Genomic DNA, 20,457 nt, shown 5'->3' with positions numbered 1-20,457 from the left:
AGTATGGCTAGTTGTGATGGCGTTGGGTATAATTACATGCAAAATGGCCGCTTTCCCGTTACCAATGAAGCCACGTAGGAGAACAGCCGCAGAATTGTCAAAATACCTTGCATGATGACGTGACTAGAAGCTTATATCGTGGCGTGGCGTTACGGTTTAGTAGGATTTGAAACTATAGCCTTATATAAACATGATATAATTAATTTATCGAGGTGCACTCGTGCCTACTAGCACTTTTTATAGGGTTTCGAGCTATTGAACTTTCACGTGAGAGAACGAGCTGGAAATTTTATGTCAATGCCATCTCAACATGAACGTTTTGCTGATTGCCATCACGGCAGTGCGGAGCGAATTTCAATCTGTGCAATCGCGTATACAGGGTGTCCCACGTAGCTCCAGCCAGAGTTTAAAAATATGCTGGAACACTTAATTATAACGCAAGCAAACGCATTTTGTTCACCATTGCCTGGAGTAAGTCAGATTATTTTTGCGTTCTCAAGTCGTTTAATTAGATGTGCTTAATTAACTAAATTTTGAAGGAACAAAGATAGATAAAGAATTTCAACGAGAAAGTTGTAGATCGGTTTGCAAAGCTTTTGATTAGACAGTTTTGAACTTTGTATCTGTTAGGTATTAGTGTTTTTCTGCTAATTACAAATGCCCGCGAACTACAAGAAATACCACGTGACAAACCCGCGCGTGCGCCAGTGCGCACAATGATTCTAGTGCTCCCTCACGTTCCGCGTACGAACGACCATAGCATTTGCCCCATTGTGCTGTCTCGACAGGGCCGCAACGATGGTGGTGGCTTCACGATGAACACGGTTTTCTATCGGCCACAAAAATGATAACTGCTGTGACTGCTTATCGCTGTCACGGACTGTTGCGAGGGAAGCGTGTCGTTCGTACGCGGAACGTTAGGGAGCACTAGAATCATCGTGTGAACTGACGCGCGAGCGGGTTTGTGACGTGCTATTTTTTAGTATTTCGCGGGCATTTGTAAATAGTAGAAGAACACTAATACTTAGCAGATATAAAGTTCGAAACTATGTATTTGGACTTTTGCAAACCAATCTACAACTTTCTCATTGAAATTTTTCCCATCTTCGTTCCTTCAAAAGCTAGTCAATTAAGGAGATCTAATTTAACAATACTTGCAAACACAAAAAAATAGTCTGACTAACTCCAGGCAACGGTGAGCAACGTGCATTTGGTCGCGTCGTAATTACGTGTTCCGGCGTATTTTTAAACTTTGGCTAAAGCTACGTGGGACACCCTGTGTATATTCACAACTGGGAACAAGAAGTCCTGCTTTCCGTAAAGTGCCTCCTGAGCGTAAGAATGGCATGAAAATGAGCACTTGCACACATGGACGTGTCATCAGAGGTATGCACACAGGGAGAGAGGGCCAGTGGTGAAGGCCACACGCCCACCCCACCGCCTTGACCATCGAAGGAGGGCGTTCTCGTACGAGAAGCGAAAGTTGGACATGTTGGTGGTTCATGCTGGGATGTAAACACTGCACAACAATATAGACAAAAACGGACGAAGAGACGACCAGACGCTGAACTTGCAACTCCCCGTGTGCACGCGAATGCGAAGCAATGCGCTTAATACGCGTGAATTTTGACGTTAAATAATGTTTTATGCCACTGTTTAAGACTAGCCGCAAAGATTGACGAGTTCAGTTTGTCACCAAAGACTCAGGAGAAAAAGAGACGCAAACGACCGGTTAATGGAGAGGTATGAGATGGTGACATGCGGCGATGCGCTTTCTGTGGGAGCGGCTGTTTCGAGAGTATACCAAGCACATTCCATTTTCCAAAGCGGGAAATGCTGGTGGAAAACACTTCGACAAGCAGCTTCTTCTGGACAACTGCTATGAAAATACTGTTTGCCCGGCCGCCCCTTCAGCGGTAAAATTCAAAAAAAAAAAGGTTGAGAAGCAATGAACAAGCTTTTCTTAGATACGCGAGCTTCTGGATTGGGCAACTGCAAGATGGGCTGACTTGCGCTAGCCCACCGGTCACCCCAACTCTGTAAAATGGAACGTGCTTGAAATCTCGCTATTGGTATTCTAGTGAACAACGCCGCGTGTCGCAGTTTTACGGTGCCGACCACCATTAACATGTGCTATCTTTTTTTCAGTTGATATGGTGCGGATGTGTTTTGTTTGGGTCGCACTGCAGTACAACGCGTGTTATTTACACTTAATCAAGCTTCCGCACAGCGCAAATACTATAAGAAACGACTAAGAACGACTAAGGAGGCGTTCTTTCATCTCTGTCTGCGCTCCGCATAAGCTTCCGACGGAACATCAGCTGTCCTGTAGCCAATCCTTACTTCGGCCTTGCAGTGCTGCCACAGTTTTCCCATGTGCGCGCACAAAAATCGGGTGAGACTGCATATACATCTAGGAGCGATGAATTACCAGTTTTGCCGTTTCCATTGCGCTGTGCGTATTGTCACTCACGTTAATTAAACTTACTATTTTGAGCAGAACCGTGTGGAAAGCTTCGATGGAAGAAGAACTGGGTCACCTTCGTCGACAGCGTGATCCAGTTCGTCATGTTCAGGAGCCCCGTTCGAGTGCTCAGAATGCCTACGACCATTGAGTTCCTTCGCTTCGACCCCTGCGTTCATGCCGGAGTCCTTGAAAAGTCGGGCGACACAGGTATACACTCCATTTCCCCGAGTTGTAGGCCTATATCGGCGCACATTGGTGACCCGCTATAACACTGTTCTTCCTCATCTAATTGTTATCAGTGCTTCTCCGTCTGTGTATGTACGTATGCACATTCATACATACATACATGCGTGCAAACACACACACACACACACGCACGCACGCACGCACACACACACACACACAAACACACATACATACATACATACATACATACATACATACATACATACATACATACATACATACATACATACATACATACATTCATACATACATACATACATACATACATACATACATACATGCATACATACATACATACATACATACATACATACATACATACATACATACATACATACATACATACATACATACATACATACATACATACATACATACATACATACATACATACATACATACATACATACATACATACATACATACATACATACATACATACATACATACATACATACACACACATACATACATACATACATACATACATAGCCTGTATCGCTGCGGGCTTGAAGCTTCAAAGTTACAAATTCATATATTTATACATATGAATATATGTAATCATGTGCATTCATCTGTTCGTTCTTGATAGCAGACGTTCTTCGCAGAAAGAGTTCAACGAAAACGCCCTTCGCAACACTTGTGCATCTGAATTCACGCTGCTTAGATTTCTACGGATTGCATAAAATACTGAACAGGCAACAAAGGCATAGGTAATGCTGCCGTTCGTTTGCTAGCCTCTGTCCCTAACAACATAAGCGTGATTATCTCTGTCGGTGGATATCCGTATCGGGCGTATATTGTTCCATACAGCTGCGGGTCACATTATAGTGGCATTGAATTATCATTTTTTTGGGGTGGATTAAAAAAAACGTCAGCTGAACGTATTGTCTATATAATCCACGCTTCGTCTCATCGTCCATCAGTTCTACACGTTCGAGACGAAAATTTCTTGAAAACTTTGCCGGTCCATTTTTTTTCGGTTACAATCGATATTTTTCTTTCATACTTTCAGGCGTGGAAGTCATCTACAACAAAATTACAGACACTTGCCACGCCGGCGGCGTCCTCATTCGCGGAATATGCACAGACACAGTCTACAGCGATGTCGAGGAACAGAAAGCAGTTGTGGAAGAGTACCATTTCGTTCCCTACTTTGATGACACAGACAGCAAGGACAAGAGAGAGTCCCTGACTCGTGAATACGTCGAAGTCTGCTGCAGCGTTGCCAGGCGGGCCTTAGGCGACTGCTTCGAGGTCAAGTCTTTTGCTCGTGAGCTTATGAACGACCTGCGCGACGTCCCCGAGCACGTGGTGAAACAATATCTCAAAGAGCGCCGCGAGGGCCACGGCCTTTTGCGGTTCCTTCACGACGTCCAGAAACAAGCAGAACGCCCAGGTACTTCTCTCTCGGCGTACGTTCAGTCGGCCATGCCTACGCACAAGGAAGACTTGGAAGCCGACATACTTAACACTGCCCTCTTTGAGGAAGACCCTCTGAGGTTTCTCCTTGACATCGCGGTCGAAAACAGCAGCCCGAAAAGCTTCCAAATACTCGAATTGGCAGCCCAAGGTAGCGACTTGCTCCTGGTCACCTGGTTAGCGAAGTACATTTCTGAATACAGCCTGGTTCCAGCCACCCAATACATCGTAGCACATCCGTCGCCAGAGAAAGTGTCGGGAAAGGTACCACAGGGTACCACGGTGATGCCACTGGGCTCGGCGTCATCCAAGAAGACACTACCCGAAGCGGACTTGATTGTGACCCGAAGCGCCACGTGGGTCGACAAGAGTGGAGCCACGGACGTCGCCGAAGAACTGTACGCCGTCTGCAGGGAGAACGGTTTCGTGCTGCTCGCCCAGCGTGCGGCGCTGACGCCCGTTGAATCGGTAATCGGTGAAATCGGAGGTCTCCGCCCCGCAGCTACGTCGGCAGACGAAGTACAAGCTCAGTTCTCGAAGCACGGGTTACGTCTAGTGGCTTTCAAATCGAATAACTTGTCTGCCCTCTATCTGTTCAGGAAGCGTTCCATGGCCCTCGAAGAAGTGAAGCAGGAAATAGTGCCCGTTGACGGCGAAACCGGTGACTTGGTGGATTCGGTCAAGCGGAAGGCACTGGACTACGAGTGGAAGCCGAGAGGGGAAAACATGTGGCTGCTCGCGGAGGAAGCTGGAACAAGCGGCGTCATTGGTTTGGCCAACTGTCTCCGGCACGAGTCCGGTGGAGGTCACATTAGGTGAGGAATAAGATAACATATCATAAGCTAGTTGCTATATAAAACATAATAATAATGGATGGCTCAAAGAAGTGTTCGGAGCAAACGTCATTTCTCGCCTTCCACTTTTCAATTAATTTCTTGATGGTTTAGGAGCTAACATAATAGCATGAAGCGACCTTTTATCGTAGAGTTTCCTAACGTTAACATGAGGGGCCTCTGTTGCTGGGATCGTTCAGTGGTCATTCGAATGATGGATAGTACAGGGATTTGCCTAGTCTTCGTGCTCGTGGGCTTCAAACTCACTTACGGCTTTGTTTATTGATGTGTTTTGGTTTTCTTTCGGTTAATAGAACGCACTATTGTGAACTTCGTAAGCCTATTCAAATCGGGGAGTCTAAAAAATTAAGGTAGTGCGGTACAAGTGCTGTATGATTTTCTGAGTGTCTTCTCGTGACAAAGCAGCTCTAGGCCACGCGAAGCCAAGTGGATCCGAAAGTACAAAGAAAAGACAAAATTTTTTGTACTACACATCGTGCTCACGCTCGCTGAAGCGTCGTGCGTTGCAGCTCACATAGAAACTAGCGCCGGAGTTTCCTCTAGTGTATTATAGAAAAACAATTGGTGCTTTTATCGACATATGCTGCCCCTATATTCTACTGGCACTGGCTTCAAAGCCCACTCTGATGGGATGGGGCTCACGTTATCGTGGGGCTCATTTTGTCGATTGCAGCGATTGCACTATGGCTGTTTAATCGAAGTGACAAAAGGGATAAAACTCTTTGCTGAAGACCAGAGTGACCAGTCAGCTCGTGTTCACCTACTTGATATATTACGGGCATAAGAGGTGAAGAAAGGCCGAAGAATAGTGTGGGTACATTAGTAAAAATGCGAAGAAAACGCAGTCCTTGTAATAGCTGTCTTAGATTATAAATTTGTAGTCCCTATGTGGTTAATGTAATGCAAAAACAGGCAACACTTGAGGGCTCCAACCACACTTTTTTTTTCAATTAAAGGATGAAAGCTTGTTCATAAAGCCAAAATATTCGGTTAATGTGCACAAGCAGTTCCATGCTTAGTCGCTGTTTCAATGGGCATGAACACGGATCCATCATCCGCATTAAAATGAGGGAGCGTTGCTCGAAATTTTCTAGGTTATAATGATAGTGGGGTCGTGTTTATTTATGTGGTGGGCACTACACACCCACATCATGAATTTTCATTTCTGTCGTAACCTATATTAGCCTGAGCGACTGATCCAGCATAGTGTAGGGCACGAACTGTATTGCAGAGAGCAGAGATGTTTAAATCTCTATTGACCTCCCAAAGTCCAGCGCTTTGTGTGCGCAATCTATTTGATCATTCACTCGCCGTGGCAACTTATCGCTGAAGTATTTGTGCTCCCATGCTCGGAAACGCTGGTCGCCTTCTTAACATAAGGGACCACACTTTAAAAAGGGGGCACGCGTCCAAAGGGAGCACAATGCAGGAAGAGCCGTCCACTCATGCTCAGGAGCACATTAAAGAGTCTCCCAGCTGTGGTGGACGTATTCATCATGTCGACACGCAAAATCCCACAATTTATTATTGGCAGATGCTTCACTTTGAAACACCTTGTCAGGGAATTCTTGTTTTCCTAATATTCAGAAAACGTGTTTTCAAAAAAGAAAATAAAACTGGTGCTCCATGAGTGGTTTTTGTTTGTCCTATACATTGGACGCATGTATTAGAGGATAATTTTACTTAACGTAAGAGAATAGCAGTCAGTATGCTTTATGCAAATTAGTTGAGTGAATTCATTATAAAAGCAAACGGCTTTCCCGGGAGCAGCTTAGATTTGAGATCCGCTTCAGCAACGCATTGAAACGCACCAATGCACATGAGCACGGGGAAGTGAGTGCCACTACCATACACCAAAGCCAAGAAATAGGGTTGTCCGAAATATTTCCTCTCTCCACATTTGTAGCACCCACATCATCATCACCATCATCATTATCATTATCATCATCATTATCATCATCATCATCCTCAATCGCCTTCATCATCCTGACTACGCCCACTGCAGGACAAATGCCTCTCCCATGTCCCGCCACTCAATTCGGTCTTGTGCATGCTTGCTGCTGCCACTTTATTCCCGCAAACTTCCCGATTTCCACTAAACTTTCTGTCTTCCCTTCAGCCGCTTGTCTTCTCTTGAAATTCAGTCAGTGATACTCAATGACCAGCGGTTGTCTTGCCTTCGCGCTACGTGCCCGGCCCATAACCATTTCTTCTACTTGATTTCGACTACGATGTCCTTAACACACGCTTGTTCCTTAATACACTGTGCTCTCTTCTTGTCCCCTAGGGTTACCTATAACTTTCCTTTCTATTGCTCGCTGCGTTGTCTTCAGCTCAAGTGGAACCCTTTTTGTAATCCTCGATGTTTATACTCCGTAGCTAAGTACCGACAAGATGCAGCTGTTATATACCTTCCTCTTGAGGGATAGTGGCATTGTACCATTCTTCATATGAGAACTTGCCGAATGTGCTCCACCCTATTCTTAATCTTCTATACTTACTTCAATCTGCCCAGCCATGGTAGTCTAGTGAATGAGTGCACTCAGCTGCTGACCAGCAGGTCGTGGAATGAAATCCCGGCTGCGGCGGCTGCATTTCCGATGGAGGTGGAAATGTTGTAGGCCCACTTGCTCAGATTTTGGTGCGCGTTAAAGAACCCCAGGTGATCTAAATTTCCGGAGCCCTCCACTACGGCGTATCTCATAATCATATGGTGGTTTTGGGACGTTAAAGCCGACATATCAATCAATCAGTTACTTACTTCAATCTCGCGGATCGGCTCAGCGGTTACTACCTGTCCCAATTAGACATACTTTTTTACAGCTTCAAGTGCACTGCTACCTATCTCGAAGCACTGTTCTCTTCTGAGGTTTATGTATAATACTTTCGTTTACAGCAGATAAACTTTTATACGTACCTTTCTGCCTCTCTTGTCTAATTCAGTAGTCATGAATAACGATTCGTCCCCTCACGTACTTTAGTGTCCACATACTTCCTGCGTAACCTTTTTGCACGTTGTAATGCGTGTGTATGCAAATACATGGGCCTATTTAACTGTCCATTTGCGCAAGCAAACAACCTCCTCTATTCACAGCAGAACGCGTCTAAGCATAACTCCGATTCTTCATGCGCAGATGTGTATTGGATGCTGGCTGTTCCGGAACCAGCAAGGTGGCTGACTTCAGCACGAGAAGGCCTGAATACAAGGACGTCATGGAAAAGGATCTGGTCATGAATGTTTACCGCAATGGACGATGGGGCTCCTACCGGCACGTGGTTGCGAAATCCTGTAAGTAGTATGCCTCTGCCGCCAACCCTCATATAGATACAGTGTTTTGACTGTTCCTAGTTGTTCAAAGTGAAAACGTACTTCAGATAGTGTTAAAAATATACGCTATCATGATAATTATCCTGCATAGTGTTGTCTTTCATCGAGCAATATCTGTGTGAGCGCCAGCTAACATGGCATAAAATGTCCATGAAGAAGGGCTAGGGCCAACATGAAGACCAGTGGTTTCGTCTCCAGGGCAGCAAGCAGAGGAAGGCAAATACATTTATGTGTCTTTGCCTTCCTCAGGCAAAAACACATTTTAAGCATTTTTTTAAACTCTTCAAGCACGTGTTTTCTCCTAAACTTCTGCCTTGCAGTCAAGTCAAAATGAGGCTGAAGGGGGGAGGGCAAGCTGTATACGAAGTTTAATTGCATTGGACAGCGGTATGCACAACACAATCTCACCACAGTCCAAATCGCATGATCAGTCAGCTGACCAAACATGTCACTAAGAGATAATAAAAAAAATATGAGGAAAGTGCAAGCATACAGATTTTTCCAGAAGATAAACGCTTGTAGGCCAGTATTCTCTCAAACATACACAGAGATCGACATCTTTATTTTTTTTTCATTATTCATACTTATCTCCGCTTTGCCCAGAGGCGTTAAAGCATGGGCGGTGGGGGGGGGGGGGAGGGTTAAAAACATGAAAGACATACATTTTCCTTGATACTGCACGTTCGCCCAGACAGCTGACTATTGCAATGATTCGACTAACAGTTTTCGCGAAAATGAATTGGCGTTAAGTACTTATTTGATATATCAAACCTGACGAATATTACAAGTTTTAGTTGCCTGGGTAAGTAATGTAAACAATATTGCCCATGCCAATGTTCTCCAACTATTGTTTGGATTCGTTTCCAGACAGATTTGCCCGGTTACTATTCACCACCGCAAAAAAAAAAGCGAATACGGAATTGAAACAGTCTAGTTAAGTGATAGACTGGGATTTGTTTAAGGACTTTATCAAATGCACTTCTCATTTCGGCGAGAAAGGAGACCATCGGCCAACCGCGATCTACCTATATAGGGTATGTTCCAATTTTTAGACAGCACGTGGACAGTCTACGTAGACAGCTCAGAAGACAGCACCGAGCCCACGCGGTCCGAGAATTGGAACACTTCTGGACGGCTTTAACGTGACCATGCGCCACCTTGTGTCGAGAAGAGAAAGCTAAAGTAAACAAACGTAACAGTTGTATTTTCCGGCCTATTTTGTATTGAAAGTAAAAACAAATAAACGTTACTCACATTGAGCGTATGGGGAAGAGTCTGCTTGTGTGCAGACGACCATTCCGGCGAGATTTGATTTATCTGAGGCGATTCGCTGAGCCGCTATCTTGTTTGGACAGCAAAGTAGCCTGCATCGTATTTGTCTACGATGCGGTCATCTCGGAGCTGTCTATTTTGCCGGATACGTGAGAATGACAATGGGACTTAAGATGGCCGCCGTCCACTTAGCTGTCTGTTTTGTCGTCTATGGTGAGTATTGGAACACACCCATTGTGTTTGATTTGAAAAGCGAAAGCTCCACTATTGTAAGTTTCCAAGGACATTCATGGCGTCCCAATGATCTTGAGGCGCCGGAGCGCAAGTGTTTTGGGCGTGACGTCGCGCCACCTGACCCACTGTGAAGATGTAAGTTTATGGTTGGCGAAATGCCGATACATAAGATGACGGTGACGTTTCACAAAGTTCAGTTCCATATTCCGACGTCTGAAGGGGAACGCACGATGAAGAACGCATGCCATAAAATTGAAAGGGTAAGCGGCAAGGCATTGTAGTATTGAACGATTAAGAGAACGATGATAGGCAACTATTGCGAAAAAACTAAGCTATGAAACGTGGTAAAAGATACGACTAAAATATCACTACGCAATTCAAAAAGAACAATATCGGATAATACATGGCGATATGAGATATAGTCTTAGTTTTATTTCTTGAAATTGAATAAATAACACGAAGATTTTATATAGTGCTATAATGAAAACAGTGCTATAACGGAATAGTGCTATAATGAAAAGGCTGTGAGTAGCCTCCTTATTTTGTAATTGTTGCGTACTCAGGGTAGTCATAAACTTTCTTCTCGTGCGAAATGGCATTACTGTTTTTAAATAAGTCATGGTAGGCAAGATCGAAAGGTATACCCGCTAGGAGGCGTCGCAGCTGCGCTCACTCGTAGCCTCGCTGCTGTGGTGTCACTCAACTAGGTGAACGTGGAAACACTGTATGCAGAGCATTTGCAAAACCAAGCCAAACATGGTATGTAGCGCGAGATTAGCAGCTTCAAAACAGTGAGACGGAAACTACTTTCCCCCTTCGCGTATTAGGATATAAGCAGCGAGTGTCGCTCACATTTGGTGTGTTTGTGGATTTGGACTGCAGCTACAGCTAAGAACACGCGGTTTGCTGTTCTGAACGTGCGCAAACGAGGCGACCCATCCAGCCTGACTTGGTACGAGTCCCCAGTGCCCTACAACACGCCGCCCGCTGCTAAGGGTGCCACTGGTCCAGTCATGTGCGATGTGCACTTTGCTGCGGTGAACAGTCGCGACGTGAGATTCGCCACAGGGAATCTGCTACCAGAGACAGTTGCAGGTGAGTTATTTCTTGAGATGACTTCGCACGTGCCCCAGCAGCTCTTCGCCTTTCTTTCATCGCACGTCTTCGCCGAGCATGGTAAAACTTCTGAAGAATTATATGTATTGCAACTAGAACGAGGTCGCAGGATCGAATTCCGGTGGCGACGACTGCAGTTTTGATGGAGGCAAAAATCCTGTTGGAGGCAAAAAATATATTCAGTGAGAATGAACTCTATCTATGAAGATTAAGGTCCACCCTGAAAGCCCCAAAGTAAATGTGTTTTAAGATTTGTCCTGCGTAGCATTACATTGGTGCGATTGTGTGAGGAAGGCCATAGCCCAAAGAACGCCTTCAAGATAGTTCGAAAAACGAGCTAGATCAGAGCTCTGGCGCATTGATATATGGCGTTTTTCAGACAGCCTCAGCGAGAGTTCCTTTGCAGTTGATTCTACAACCCTTTTAGTGTGGTTTAATTGCTAAACGAGTTTAAATAGTGCTTTAATAGAATGAGCCATTGCCCACAGTGCAGCCTCTGGGCATGAAAGTTTGAAATTAGGGGCTTTTATATTCCAGAATATACTACGCCTCTGATTTTCGTAAAGGCTGCGGTTGACCTCTTTACTAAGATAGCATGAGCAGTTACCCGCAAGTGTCGTGTAATATCGGTGCTTCTGGTATTGATAAAGTGTACGGTACGCTACCCAAAAATGTCATCACTTCATTTATTTTCAATATTTGAATTTAAAGCGCGCTGTGGTTTCTAGAAGGAATCTGGTACGTAATAAAACAAACAAAAGGCAAAAAGAAATTACTTTAAAGTAATTGATTACTCCTAAAAACGTGCCAGAATACAGTATCAAGCTGATACAATAGAACTCGCATGTAGGTATAGGATGAAATATAGAGAGCCCACAAAATAACAAATACAGCATACACGTTACCCGGCATCAAGCAAATAAATGTATATTGTGGAGTAGAACAAGAACAATTAGGTCCTGATTTGAAACGAACGTAATTACAAAGGGAAGGTGATCCCAGTCTTTGGAAGCGCGTGGGACAAAATAACAAGAGACAATGTTAGTGAGGTGGCCAGTCACGTGTACCACCTAGTGAAGGTATAAGCGGGCTAAGCGATTGTATGGGTTCCTAACGAACTGAACTTTTAAAAGTGGATGAACTGGAGGGCAAGAAACTCCGCAGCGGGTGTCACCTTCAGGCAACCTCGAACGCAATCTTTCATTTGCAGGTGTGGCTGACATGGCGATTTCAGGTTCTATGCTGGGGCAAGAGTTCTCCGGAACGGACCAAACAGGGCTACGGGTCATGGGCCTCGTGACCGGCCAGGCTTTGGCGACCGTGGTTGCTGCAGACCCCGTTCTTCTGTGGGAAGTACCCGACACGTGGACCATGACCGAAGCGTCCACCGTTCCTTTATCCTACGCAACCGTTTACCATGCTCTCTTGGTGCGGGGTAACATGCGGCCGGGTGAATCCGTCCTCGTGCACAGCGGAAGTGGATGCTTGGGGCAGGCTGCCATCGCCGTTGCTCTATCCATGGGCTGCATCGTCTTCGCGAGCGTCGGTAAGAGTACGAACCTTGGACGGTTTCTTCGAAGCATTCACTGCATCATCGAGCAACCAATCATTCGGCCAGTTTATTTGTTATTTATTAAAGCGTCAGTATCTTGAGTGAAAACAGTGTAGTCAGAAACGCCTAGTAAAATATTTAAAACGTTCATTTAATCAAAGTTCTCTATAAGAACCGTAATTTGAGGCCTTCAGGTTTTGAACAACTTTGTCAAACGGTAGGCTAATTATATTTGTCAATAACTCTGTCCATCGTAGCCTCAGTTGCAATGCTGCGATCGTTTATATTAGCAGCAGCCCTGTATGACAATGTTCTATAGTAATATCGTCCCGTTATTCAATCAGTCAAAGTACAGGTCAAAGCTACTTTTTTTGCAGAAAATGTTGAATTTCCGTTGGACAGCTTACGCCTAGATATACGCAGCCTAATAGCTGCGTAGTTACGGTATGTAGCACGACTTTCTCTTTCGTTGTTATTTCTCGTCATTGTAGGCATAGGTGTGTTGAAACACCTTCATCGTGCATAAAGCTGTAATAGTCGTGTCTTTATTGAATTACGCCTACTACTGGTTGCCAACAGGTTCGGCGAGAGAGAAGCAGTTCCTGAAGGACCGTTTCCCTCAACTGGAAGATGGGAACATTGTAAACTACAATGGCCTTTGCTTGGAAGAATACATCCTTGATCCAACCAAAGGAAAAGGTGTGTAACCAACCTTGGCGTTTGAAGTAACCGGCCTCTCTGAACACAAGTAACAAGCGCACATCGTAGTTGATGGGCCTTTATGGGCGATGCATTCGATCATCCAATAGCGGTTTTTTTCTGAAGAAGGCCTCTGTGTTATTACATTGTCGCCGGAAACTCCTCTGAATAATTGGTGCATCTTCGAGCCTTTCAGAAATGTTCAGTTAACGATTACGAATATGCCACTTGTTGTTGTTGTTGTTGTTGTTGTTATTGTTGTTGTTGTTGTTGTTGTTGTTGTTGTTGTTGTTGTTGTTGTTGTTGTTGTTGTTGTTGTTGTTGTTGTTGTTGTTGTTGTTGTTGTTGTTGTTGTTGTTGTTGTTGTTGTTGTTGTTGTTGTTGTTGTTGTTGTTGTTCATAGCCACCTTGGGGATTGGTCCAGAATTCAGCTCTTTGATAAGTTTGCAGAAAATTTATTAACAGGGTAACAATGAGCTGCAGAAAGAATAGATATATTAGACGAAGTTTAGGTGACTGATGACATATGTAAAAACCTTTTGTAGAAAACCTGACATAATAATAATAATAATAATAATAATAATAATAATAATAATAATAATAATAATAATAATAATAATAATAATAATAATAATAATAATCGTAATAATATTAATCATAACAATAATAATAATAATAATAATAATAATAATAAACCTTGTTAGAGATCTGTGAATTTACAAAAGACAGAGTAACCTGCTCAGTAAATTAATCGTTTCGTTCCATTAAGAAAGTTTCACGCAGTCAACCATACTTTTGCTTTGCAAAACCAAGAAACTTCGAAAAACAAAATGATAGGCACGGATAAGTATTCTACGATAACTCGCAAATGGTCTATAAAACGTTTTTTTTTTTTTTTTGCTGCAGTCCATCATCTATTCGTCAAAAATAAGTGGTCAGTTGTTTCGGACTCGCAACATTACGCGCATAGTAGCGAAATAACCTGATCAAACTGCTTCAATACCCACAGTGCCGATACGACAAAATTAAAGAGCATGAACTCCCTGTGAAAAATCAATTTTCGGCACATTTACCTGTGCATTTTAATTACTGCAAATGCGAGCATGCGTTATCCAGTCTATTCTACTCTTGTAAATAGTAATGATACCTTAGCGCATGAAATCATGTATGCTACATTAAAAAATCACAGCATATCCACGGAGTGAATGATGATGAATGGGGCGAAGCGTCCATCAGCCCGTCCATGCATCCGCTCGTCCGTTCGTTCTTGCTTCCGTCCGTCCGCGTGACCATCCGTGCGTCCATCCATGCGTCCGTCCGTGAGTCCGTACATTCATCTGTCTGTCTGTCTGTTCGCGCGTCCATCCGTCCGTACGTCCACACGTCTATCCATCCGTCCGTGCGTTCATCTAGTGAACACTCCAAGTACCGCCATCTCCCATCTCGCATCCCCTGTAGCACATGCCCGCTCTAGAGCGCCGCCCGTTCGTTCTTGCTTCCGACCGTCGTCCGTTCGTTCGTGCGTGCATCTGTCTGTGCGTCCATCCGTCCATTCACGCATCTGGCCGTCCGTCCGTGCATTAGTCTGTGCATCCATTCATGCATGCATTCGTCCATCCGTCCATCCATCTGTCCGTCCGTGCATCTCTCCGTTCGTGGGTCTGTCCATCCGTCCGCCCATCTAGTGAACACTCCAAGTACCGCCATCTCGCATCTTTGCATCATATCTTCATCATATTGAAGTACCTCCATCCAGCAGACATACCAAGGACTAAACGAGAGGTGGCACGGCCGGACTAGAAGAGCGGCACGCGCGCACTTTCTTAGGGTCTGCGCTACGTGTCTAGCTTCCACCTTTCGCCACCTCTAGTCATGGAACAGTGGCCCAACACTCGCTGAATCTTGCTAAAACAAAGGAAGTTACGCCCGTGCGTCCATCCGTCCATGCGGATGGACGCGCGGATGGATGCATGGTCGGACGCTTGGTTGGACGAAAGCAAGAACGATAGGATGGACGCTTCGGCCCACTCATCATCTTGCACTCCGTGGATATTCTGCGAGTTTTTAGTTCCTGCGTGGTCTTTTCTATTAAACGTCAGCTCTTAGACAGTGCTTCTGTCATGCACTTCTTCGATTTTCGTGCATTATTTTTTTTTTGCGCTGGCACTCATGAGAACTCGTCGCTTTAGATTTTTTTGCCTATGTACCTCTCTCTTTCCTTTATAAGCAGCCATCCCCCTGCAGGCTCAAGATGTTCCATTGTTAGATGCTAAATGTATTCTGCATTTGTGTTCTACGCCGGCATAACTAAGAGCCCCAGCCTGGCCTTCTGTTGCATCGCTGACATCTCTGTCACCGGAATTGTCCTCTGTCGGCTTTCCGACATGCTGTTTTCCGGTAGGCAGAGTCCCGGCGTGTAAAAAACCCGACGGGTCTTCAGCACCATTTGTTGAAGAACCAGACCATTTAAGAGGAATGGGGAATGTATTTACATCAAAGCATATACTCTTGCACTGACATATGTCCAATGCGAACGCTGTAGCTGATCTTTGGCTTTCTGTCTCCTCTGTGCGCTCGTGCACGTGGTCTTGCAGAATAGAATAATTTTTCAACACGGCAGTTCTTTTGATGTGACATAATACTTCAGGCGAATTGTACCTCCCAACAGCATCACCACGCTGCTTTTCTGGCTTTGCAGGAGTGGACCTTGTTTTTCACAGTCTGCAAAGTGCAAATAGAGACGTCATCATTCACTGTTTGGCTCCAAATGGTCGCTATCTTTTTCACGACGCCGTGGACAGCAGCTTCCCGTCCCTCCCACCTCAAGGACTTTCTTCAAAGCGCAAAGTCCTCAACGTCACTGTGATCCGAACGGATGCCCTGCACGCGAACGATCCCAGCGCCGCGGAGGAGAAGTGGCGTGTTGCTGAGCTTGTTCGTGAGGGTATCTCATCGGGTGCCGTGAAGCCATTGCCTGTGACAGTATTTGCACGAGAGCAGGCTTCGCACGCATTCACGCTAGAAGCCTGCGAAGCGAGCACCAACAAAGTCGTACTTCAGGTACTCAATCTTCATTTATCCCATGGCCGTCCCACCTTCCCCTTCTTTGCTTCAGCGTGAGCACGCGTTGCAATATGAGCCTCTGCTTTGTTCAGTGTACTGCACTTGTCAAAACCCGATATTCTGTGTTCCCTTCTTTAGCGTTATAAAAGATACGTGACGGCCTTGTTTAAGCAAAAGTGTCTTGCAGCATCCAGAAGAAATACGTGAGTGTGCATTGATCCTTGGGTGAAAGTGAATCGCGTGCTGGTAGCTGAGGCGCTTATCAAGATGGTCACTTCACATCAACGAGAAATTGCAGAAGCAAAAGCCAAAATGAGTGAATCTGCAAGGTCTATGAATACGCTATCTATCTTGTTGAGCGCACTATTGGCTTTTTTCTTTAGAGCGGAACTGTATTTGGAACACCTGCTTGCCTTACGGCACATAACTGGGCAGAAGATATCTGGTGCTGATTGTCCGTGCTAAGCAACAAACTAGTAGCAGATAACTTTCCATTTGTAAAATGCTGAGGATGAGCATTCTTGAGCCTAATGGTTAATGGCAGGTTCTCTGGCATGTTTCAGGAGTTCAAACGATGGGCGCCTATTACACATAATATCGGAACTATTGTAATCGTACAAGTGCTGCACTACTATCTGTGTCGTTTAATCCACGGCGTCATAATATATACAGTGTACTCGAATCACACAGCGTTTGCTCAGTTTTCCCCGGAGTCTGCTCAATTCGTTTTGCATTCCTGACAACAACGTCTGCAGGTGAAGCTTAAGGGCACCGGCAGAGAAAGAATAGGTTTAGAGTTTTCTCGCACTTTTCAGCAACAAACACCGTGCAGCATTTTATTTAGTCTTGCTAAACAAGGTGTACATCTTGTCATTTTTTTTCTTATTTTTGCTACATCTTTCTCTCATAATCTGACGCATCCAAAATCGCGCAGATCCGGCACGAGGGGAGCCACCAAACCGAGGACGGCAGTACACCCTTCACGATAGAAGCCATCGCCCGCACGTACTTCTACACGCACAAAGCATACGTCGTTGTTGGAGAGGCGAGCAGTGTTGCTCTGGAGTTAGTGGACTGGATGGTGACCAGGGGCTGTCGGAAAGTGCTTCTCACCGGAGGACGTGGAATGGTCACGGGCTATCAACGTCTCTGTCTGCACCGGTGGCAAACGGCAGGCGCCTCAGTTGTCGTCAGCGAAGTCGACGTGTCCGCGCCGCAAGGCGCTCTGCAGGCCATAAAGGATGCCGAGGCAATGGGCCCAGTAGGCGGCATCTTCAACGTCTCATTGGTGAGCCAGCGCCATTTAGGCACCTTGAGCCATTCGCGAAAGACTGACCATTCCTCCGGATATGTACAGTACGGTACACTGTCAAAGGAAACACTCCAATAAATATTCTCAATATTGCTGGGCCCTCTAACTGCAAGTGGACAAGGAAACAATCTTCACGCACGTCACTATAGTCTGTCAAGGGGAATCGCAACTGTCAACCAACAGTATTCGTATGCAAATCGGAGCCAGTATGCTTCTGTAAGATAGCGAAAACCAAGCAAGCTGTGCGTGCAGGTGGTCCTTTAACGGCCGACCCGCCTGTACATTTAGATACCTCACAATCGAAACAGAGGGAATGACGACAATTTATTCCGTAGATTTTTTATAACACGCCCTGCAATTAACTCAGTGTGGATGGTTGGAAAGAAAACGATGAACTCACTAGACCAGCCTTCCCCTTTGGCATTATTTGTGTATGATTGTTAAGGTGTCCGTGCCTTAGTATTCACTGCATGTGCAAAGAGTAGCAGAATGTAGAAAGCTGAGCATGGCTGCTTCATTCACCGTTGAAAATCTTTAAAGTAAAGTGCTCTGTATGTGTTATTACACACGATGACGTGTCAAAACACGTATTATGGCTTACAAACATGGCCGATTCGAACGTTGCACTTCTTTGCCGTTCTACGGTCCCACTGGTGACATCAGACCCGATGCTAATCCACAGATTACCTCACTTTGCTTTGCGAGACATGCGTAGGCTGTCTGTGCCTTATTAAATTTTAACACACGAGCTCGAAAAATACGTGAATTTTGTCGCTTGACCACGAGCGCGTTGCTCAGTTTGCTGAACACGCTTGCTGTAGCATTGAGAACCACATTCGTGCTTCAATCGCAGCCGTCATAGGCATTGCCAATTAACTACAAAATGTGCGCTGCAATCTCATGTGTCAGCGGGCCAGGTACTTCACGATAACGAAATGGTATCCTCGAGATTATTCATAGACAAACATATAAATGATTAGGCGTCATTACGATGCATGATAAAAGGGTCGTGTCCAACATGGAATAAACTTTAAAGTCTCCCTGTTCATCAGAAATGCTGCTGCGGTAGTCTGTGACATGATCACTGTACTTTCAGTAGGTTTCTCGGTCGTCTGTTTATACTTGCTTTTGTGCTCTACTTTACAGTTCATCTATATGTCTCACCGTCTCTTACGCCATAACAACTAACACGCAGTGGGTACTTTCTAGTCTAGCACACCGTCTAACCGTATATCCGTAGTTCAATCATTCCCGTCACTAAAATATACATAAAGAATATTGCGCAATTTATATAATCCCTGAATGCAGGAATTAATTACCATTGTATGACAGTATCCGATTGTCAACATAAAGTGGAAGATATGCTTGTCAGACATTAACGCCAACTGTACGGAATTGCGAATACAGGTGGTACGGGATATCAGAGGTACACGTTAATCTTACTGTCAAGAAGCATCGCTATATGGGAACCTGCCATAATTCCAGACGTAGCTATGGCGTTTTCGTTACACAGGTTGCCAAGGAGGTTTAAAACATTTTTAGACCTCCTTACGGGTTACCTATATTATTTTCCTGTTTATTATACATTTTCTTAGGACTGCGCCCTTATCCTTATGTGCTGTTACCAGGATGCCTTTCAAGCTCTCTACAGTCCCTACCTGTCACATCACTGTTTGGCCTTTCAATACTAAAGTCTTGGTGATTATTAACCTTTAGAGTTTTGAAACAGCTGCCTCACCTTGAACTCACACCTCTTATACTTACCACTTTGGACGTGAGGGTAGATTTTACTTCTACTGCCGTTTTCAAGCAAGGAATAATCTACCGCCCCCCCCCCTCCCCGCCTCCACTCAATACTGTCGCTTGGGTCATTAAGGAAAACAAACAACCGACTAATCAATTAACCAATTACGGTAAGCGACAGCGAACGCTTTGTTTGCGCACGCAGTGTCACGAAGACGGCTTGACAGCCGATCGGGCCACGGAGGCGCGAAAAATCGACTACAAGACCAAGGTCGACGGCGCGCGGCATCTGGACGAACACTCCCGAAAAATGTGCTCCCAGCTCGACCACTTCGTCGTCTTCTCCTCGATGTGCTCCGGTCGCGGAACGCCGGGGAGGTCTCTGTCGGGCTACGTCGACTCCGCGTTGGAACGCTTGTGCGAGCGCCGTGCTGCGGACAGGTTTCCCGGTAAGTTTTTTTTATTTTTTATTTGTTGAATCATACAACACAAAAGATCATCATACTGCTTGGACCCGTAGCGAAAGGCTAGTCCTGGGTTCCAAAAGAAAATATATACAGTGATGCAGGCTTACTGTTACATAAAAAAGAAACTAACACTCATAAACACAGGGTGTTGTACAGCACTGCGACAAGCATTTTTTAGAATGCGATCTTCGTGCCAAACGACAATAAAGTCTATAATCGGAATAGTGTCAGAAGGTGCACCAACGCAAGCATATCGCTAAAGTGTACATAATAACATAAACAAGACACCTCAGAGACATATTCAGTAGTCAACAATACCAGTATGCGTATTTCCAAATGCAATACATATACAACATTCGTTGCTAGGCCACGACAAGATTCACAATCCAGAACAACGGCACGCATTTTGAAAATTGCACACACCAAATAACCATCCAGTTCGTATGATGTTTCTGTGACTGCAACGCGACATGCCAGGAAACAAAAAATCGCAAAGTTAGCTCGCATCATTCAAGCTTAGATAAAATTTTTTTATAGAAGTGTTAAAATTTTGGGCTTTCTTTATTTCAGGTGGCAAGCTGTTCCATATTTTTGCTGTTCCATATATATTATGAAGTTTGACGATGTTAGCGTGATGTGAGACCTTTTCCGCGTTCTTTTTGAGAAAGCGTAGCACACAAGG

General features: G+C 44.8%; 1 protein-coding gene across 2 annotated transcripts in view; it reads left to right on the top strand.

Annotated features, from left to right (window-relative positions):
• The window catches only part of LOC119179258 (fatty acid synthase), an 80,372-nt gene that overhangs the window by 55,571 nt on the left and 4,344 nt on the right, over positions 1-20,457 (top strand). For both annotated transcript variants that reach the window (XM_037430328.2, XM_075869060.1), the window contains exons 15-23: positions 2,501-2,674; positions 3,729-4,950; positions 8,124-8,278; positions 10,706-10,918; positions 12,150-12,485; positions 13,071-13,190; positions 15,889-16,250; positions 17,188-17,541; positions 19,514-19,757. In XM_037430328.2, coding sequence (XP_037286225.2) covers positions 2,501-2,674; positions 3,729-4,950; positions 8,124-8,278; positions 10,706-10,918; positions 12,150-12,485; positions 13,071-13,190; positions 15,889-16,250; positions 17,188-17,541; positions 19,514-19,757 — 3,180 coding nt within the window. The remainder of the gene's footprint in view (positions 1-2,500; positions 2,675-3,728; positions 4,951-8,123; positions 8,279-10,705; positions 10,919-12,149; positions 12,486-13,070; positions 13,191-15,888; positions 16,251-17,187; positions 17,542-19,513; positions 19,758-20,457) is intronic.

The sequence above is a fragment of the Rhipicephalus microplus genome, chromosome 7 (assembly GCF_043290135.1).
Source record: "Rhipicephalus microplus isolate Deutch F79 chromosome 7, USDA_Rmic, whole genome shotgun sequence".
NCBI lineage: Eukaryota > Metazoa > Arthropoda > Arachnida > Ixodida > Ixodidae > Rhipicephalus > Rhipicephalus microplus.
The sequence above is the reverse complement of the archived record's forward strand: the minus strand, read 5'-3'. Positions and strand labels throughout refer to the sequence as shown.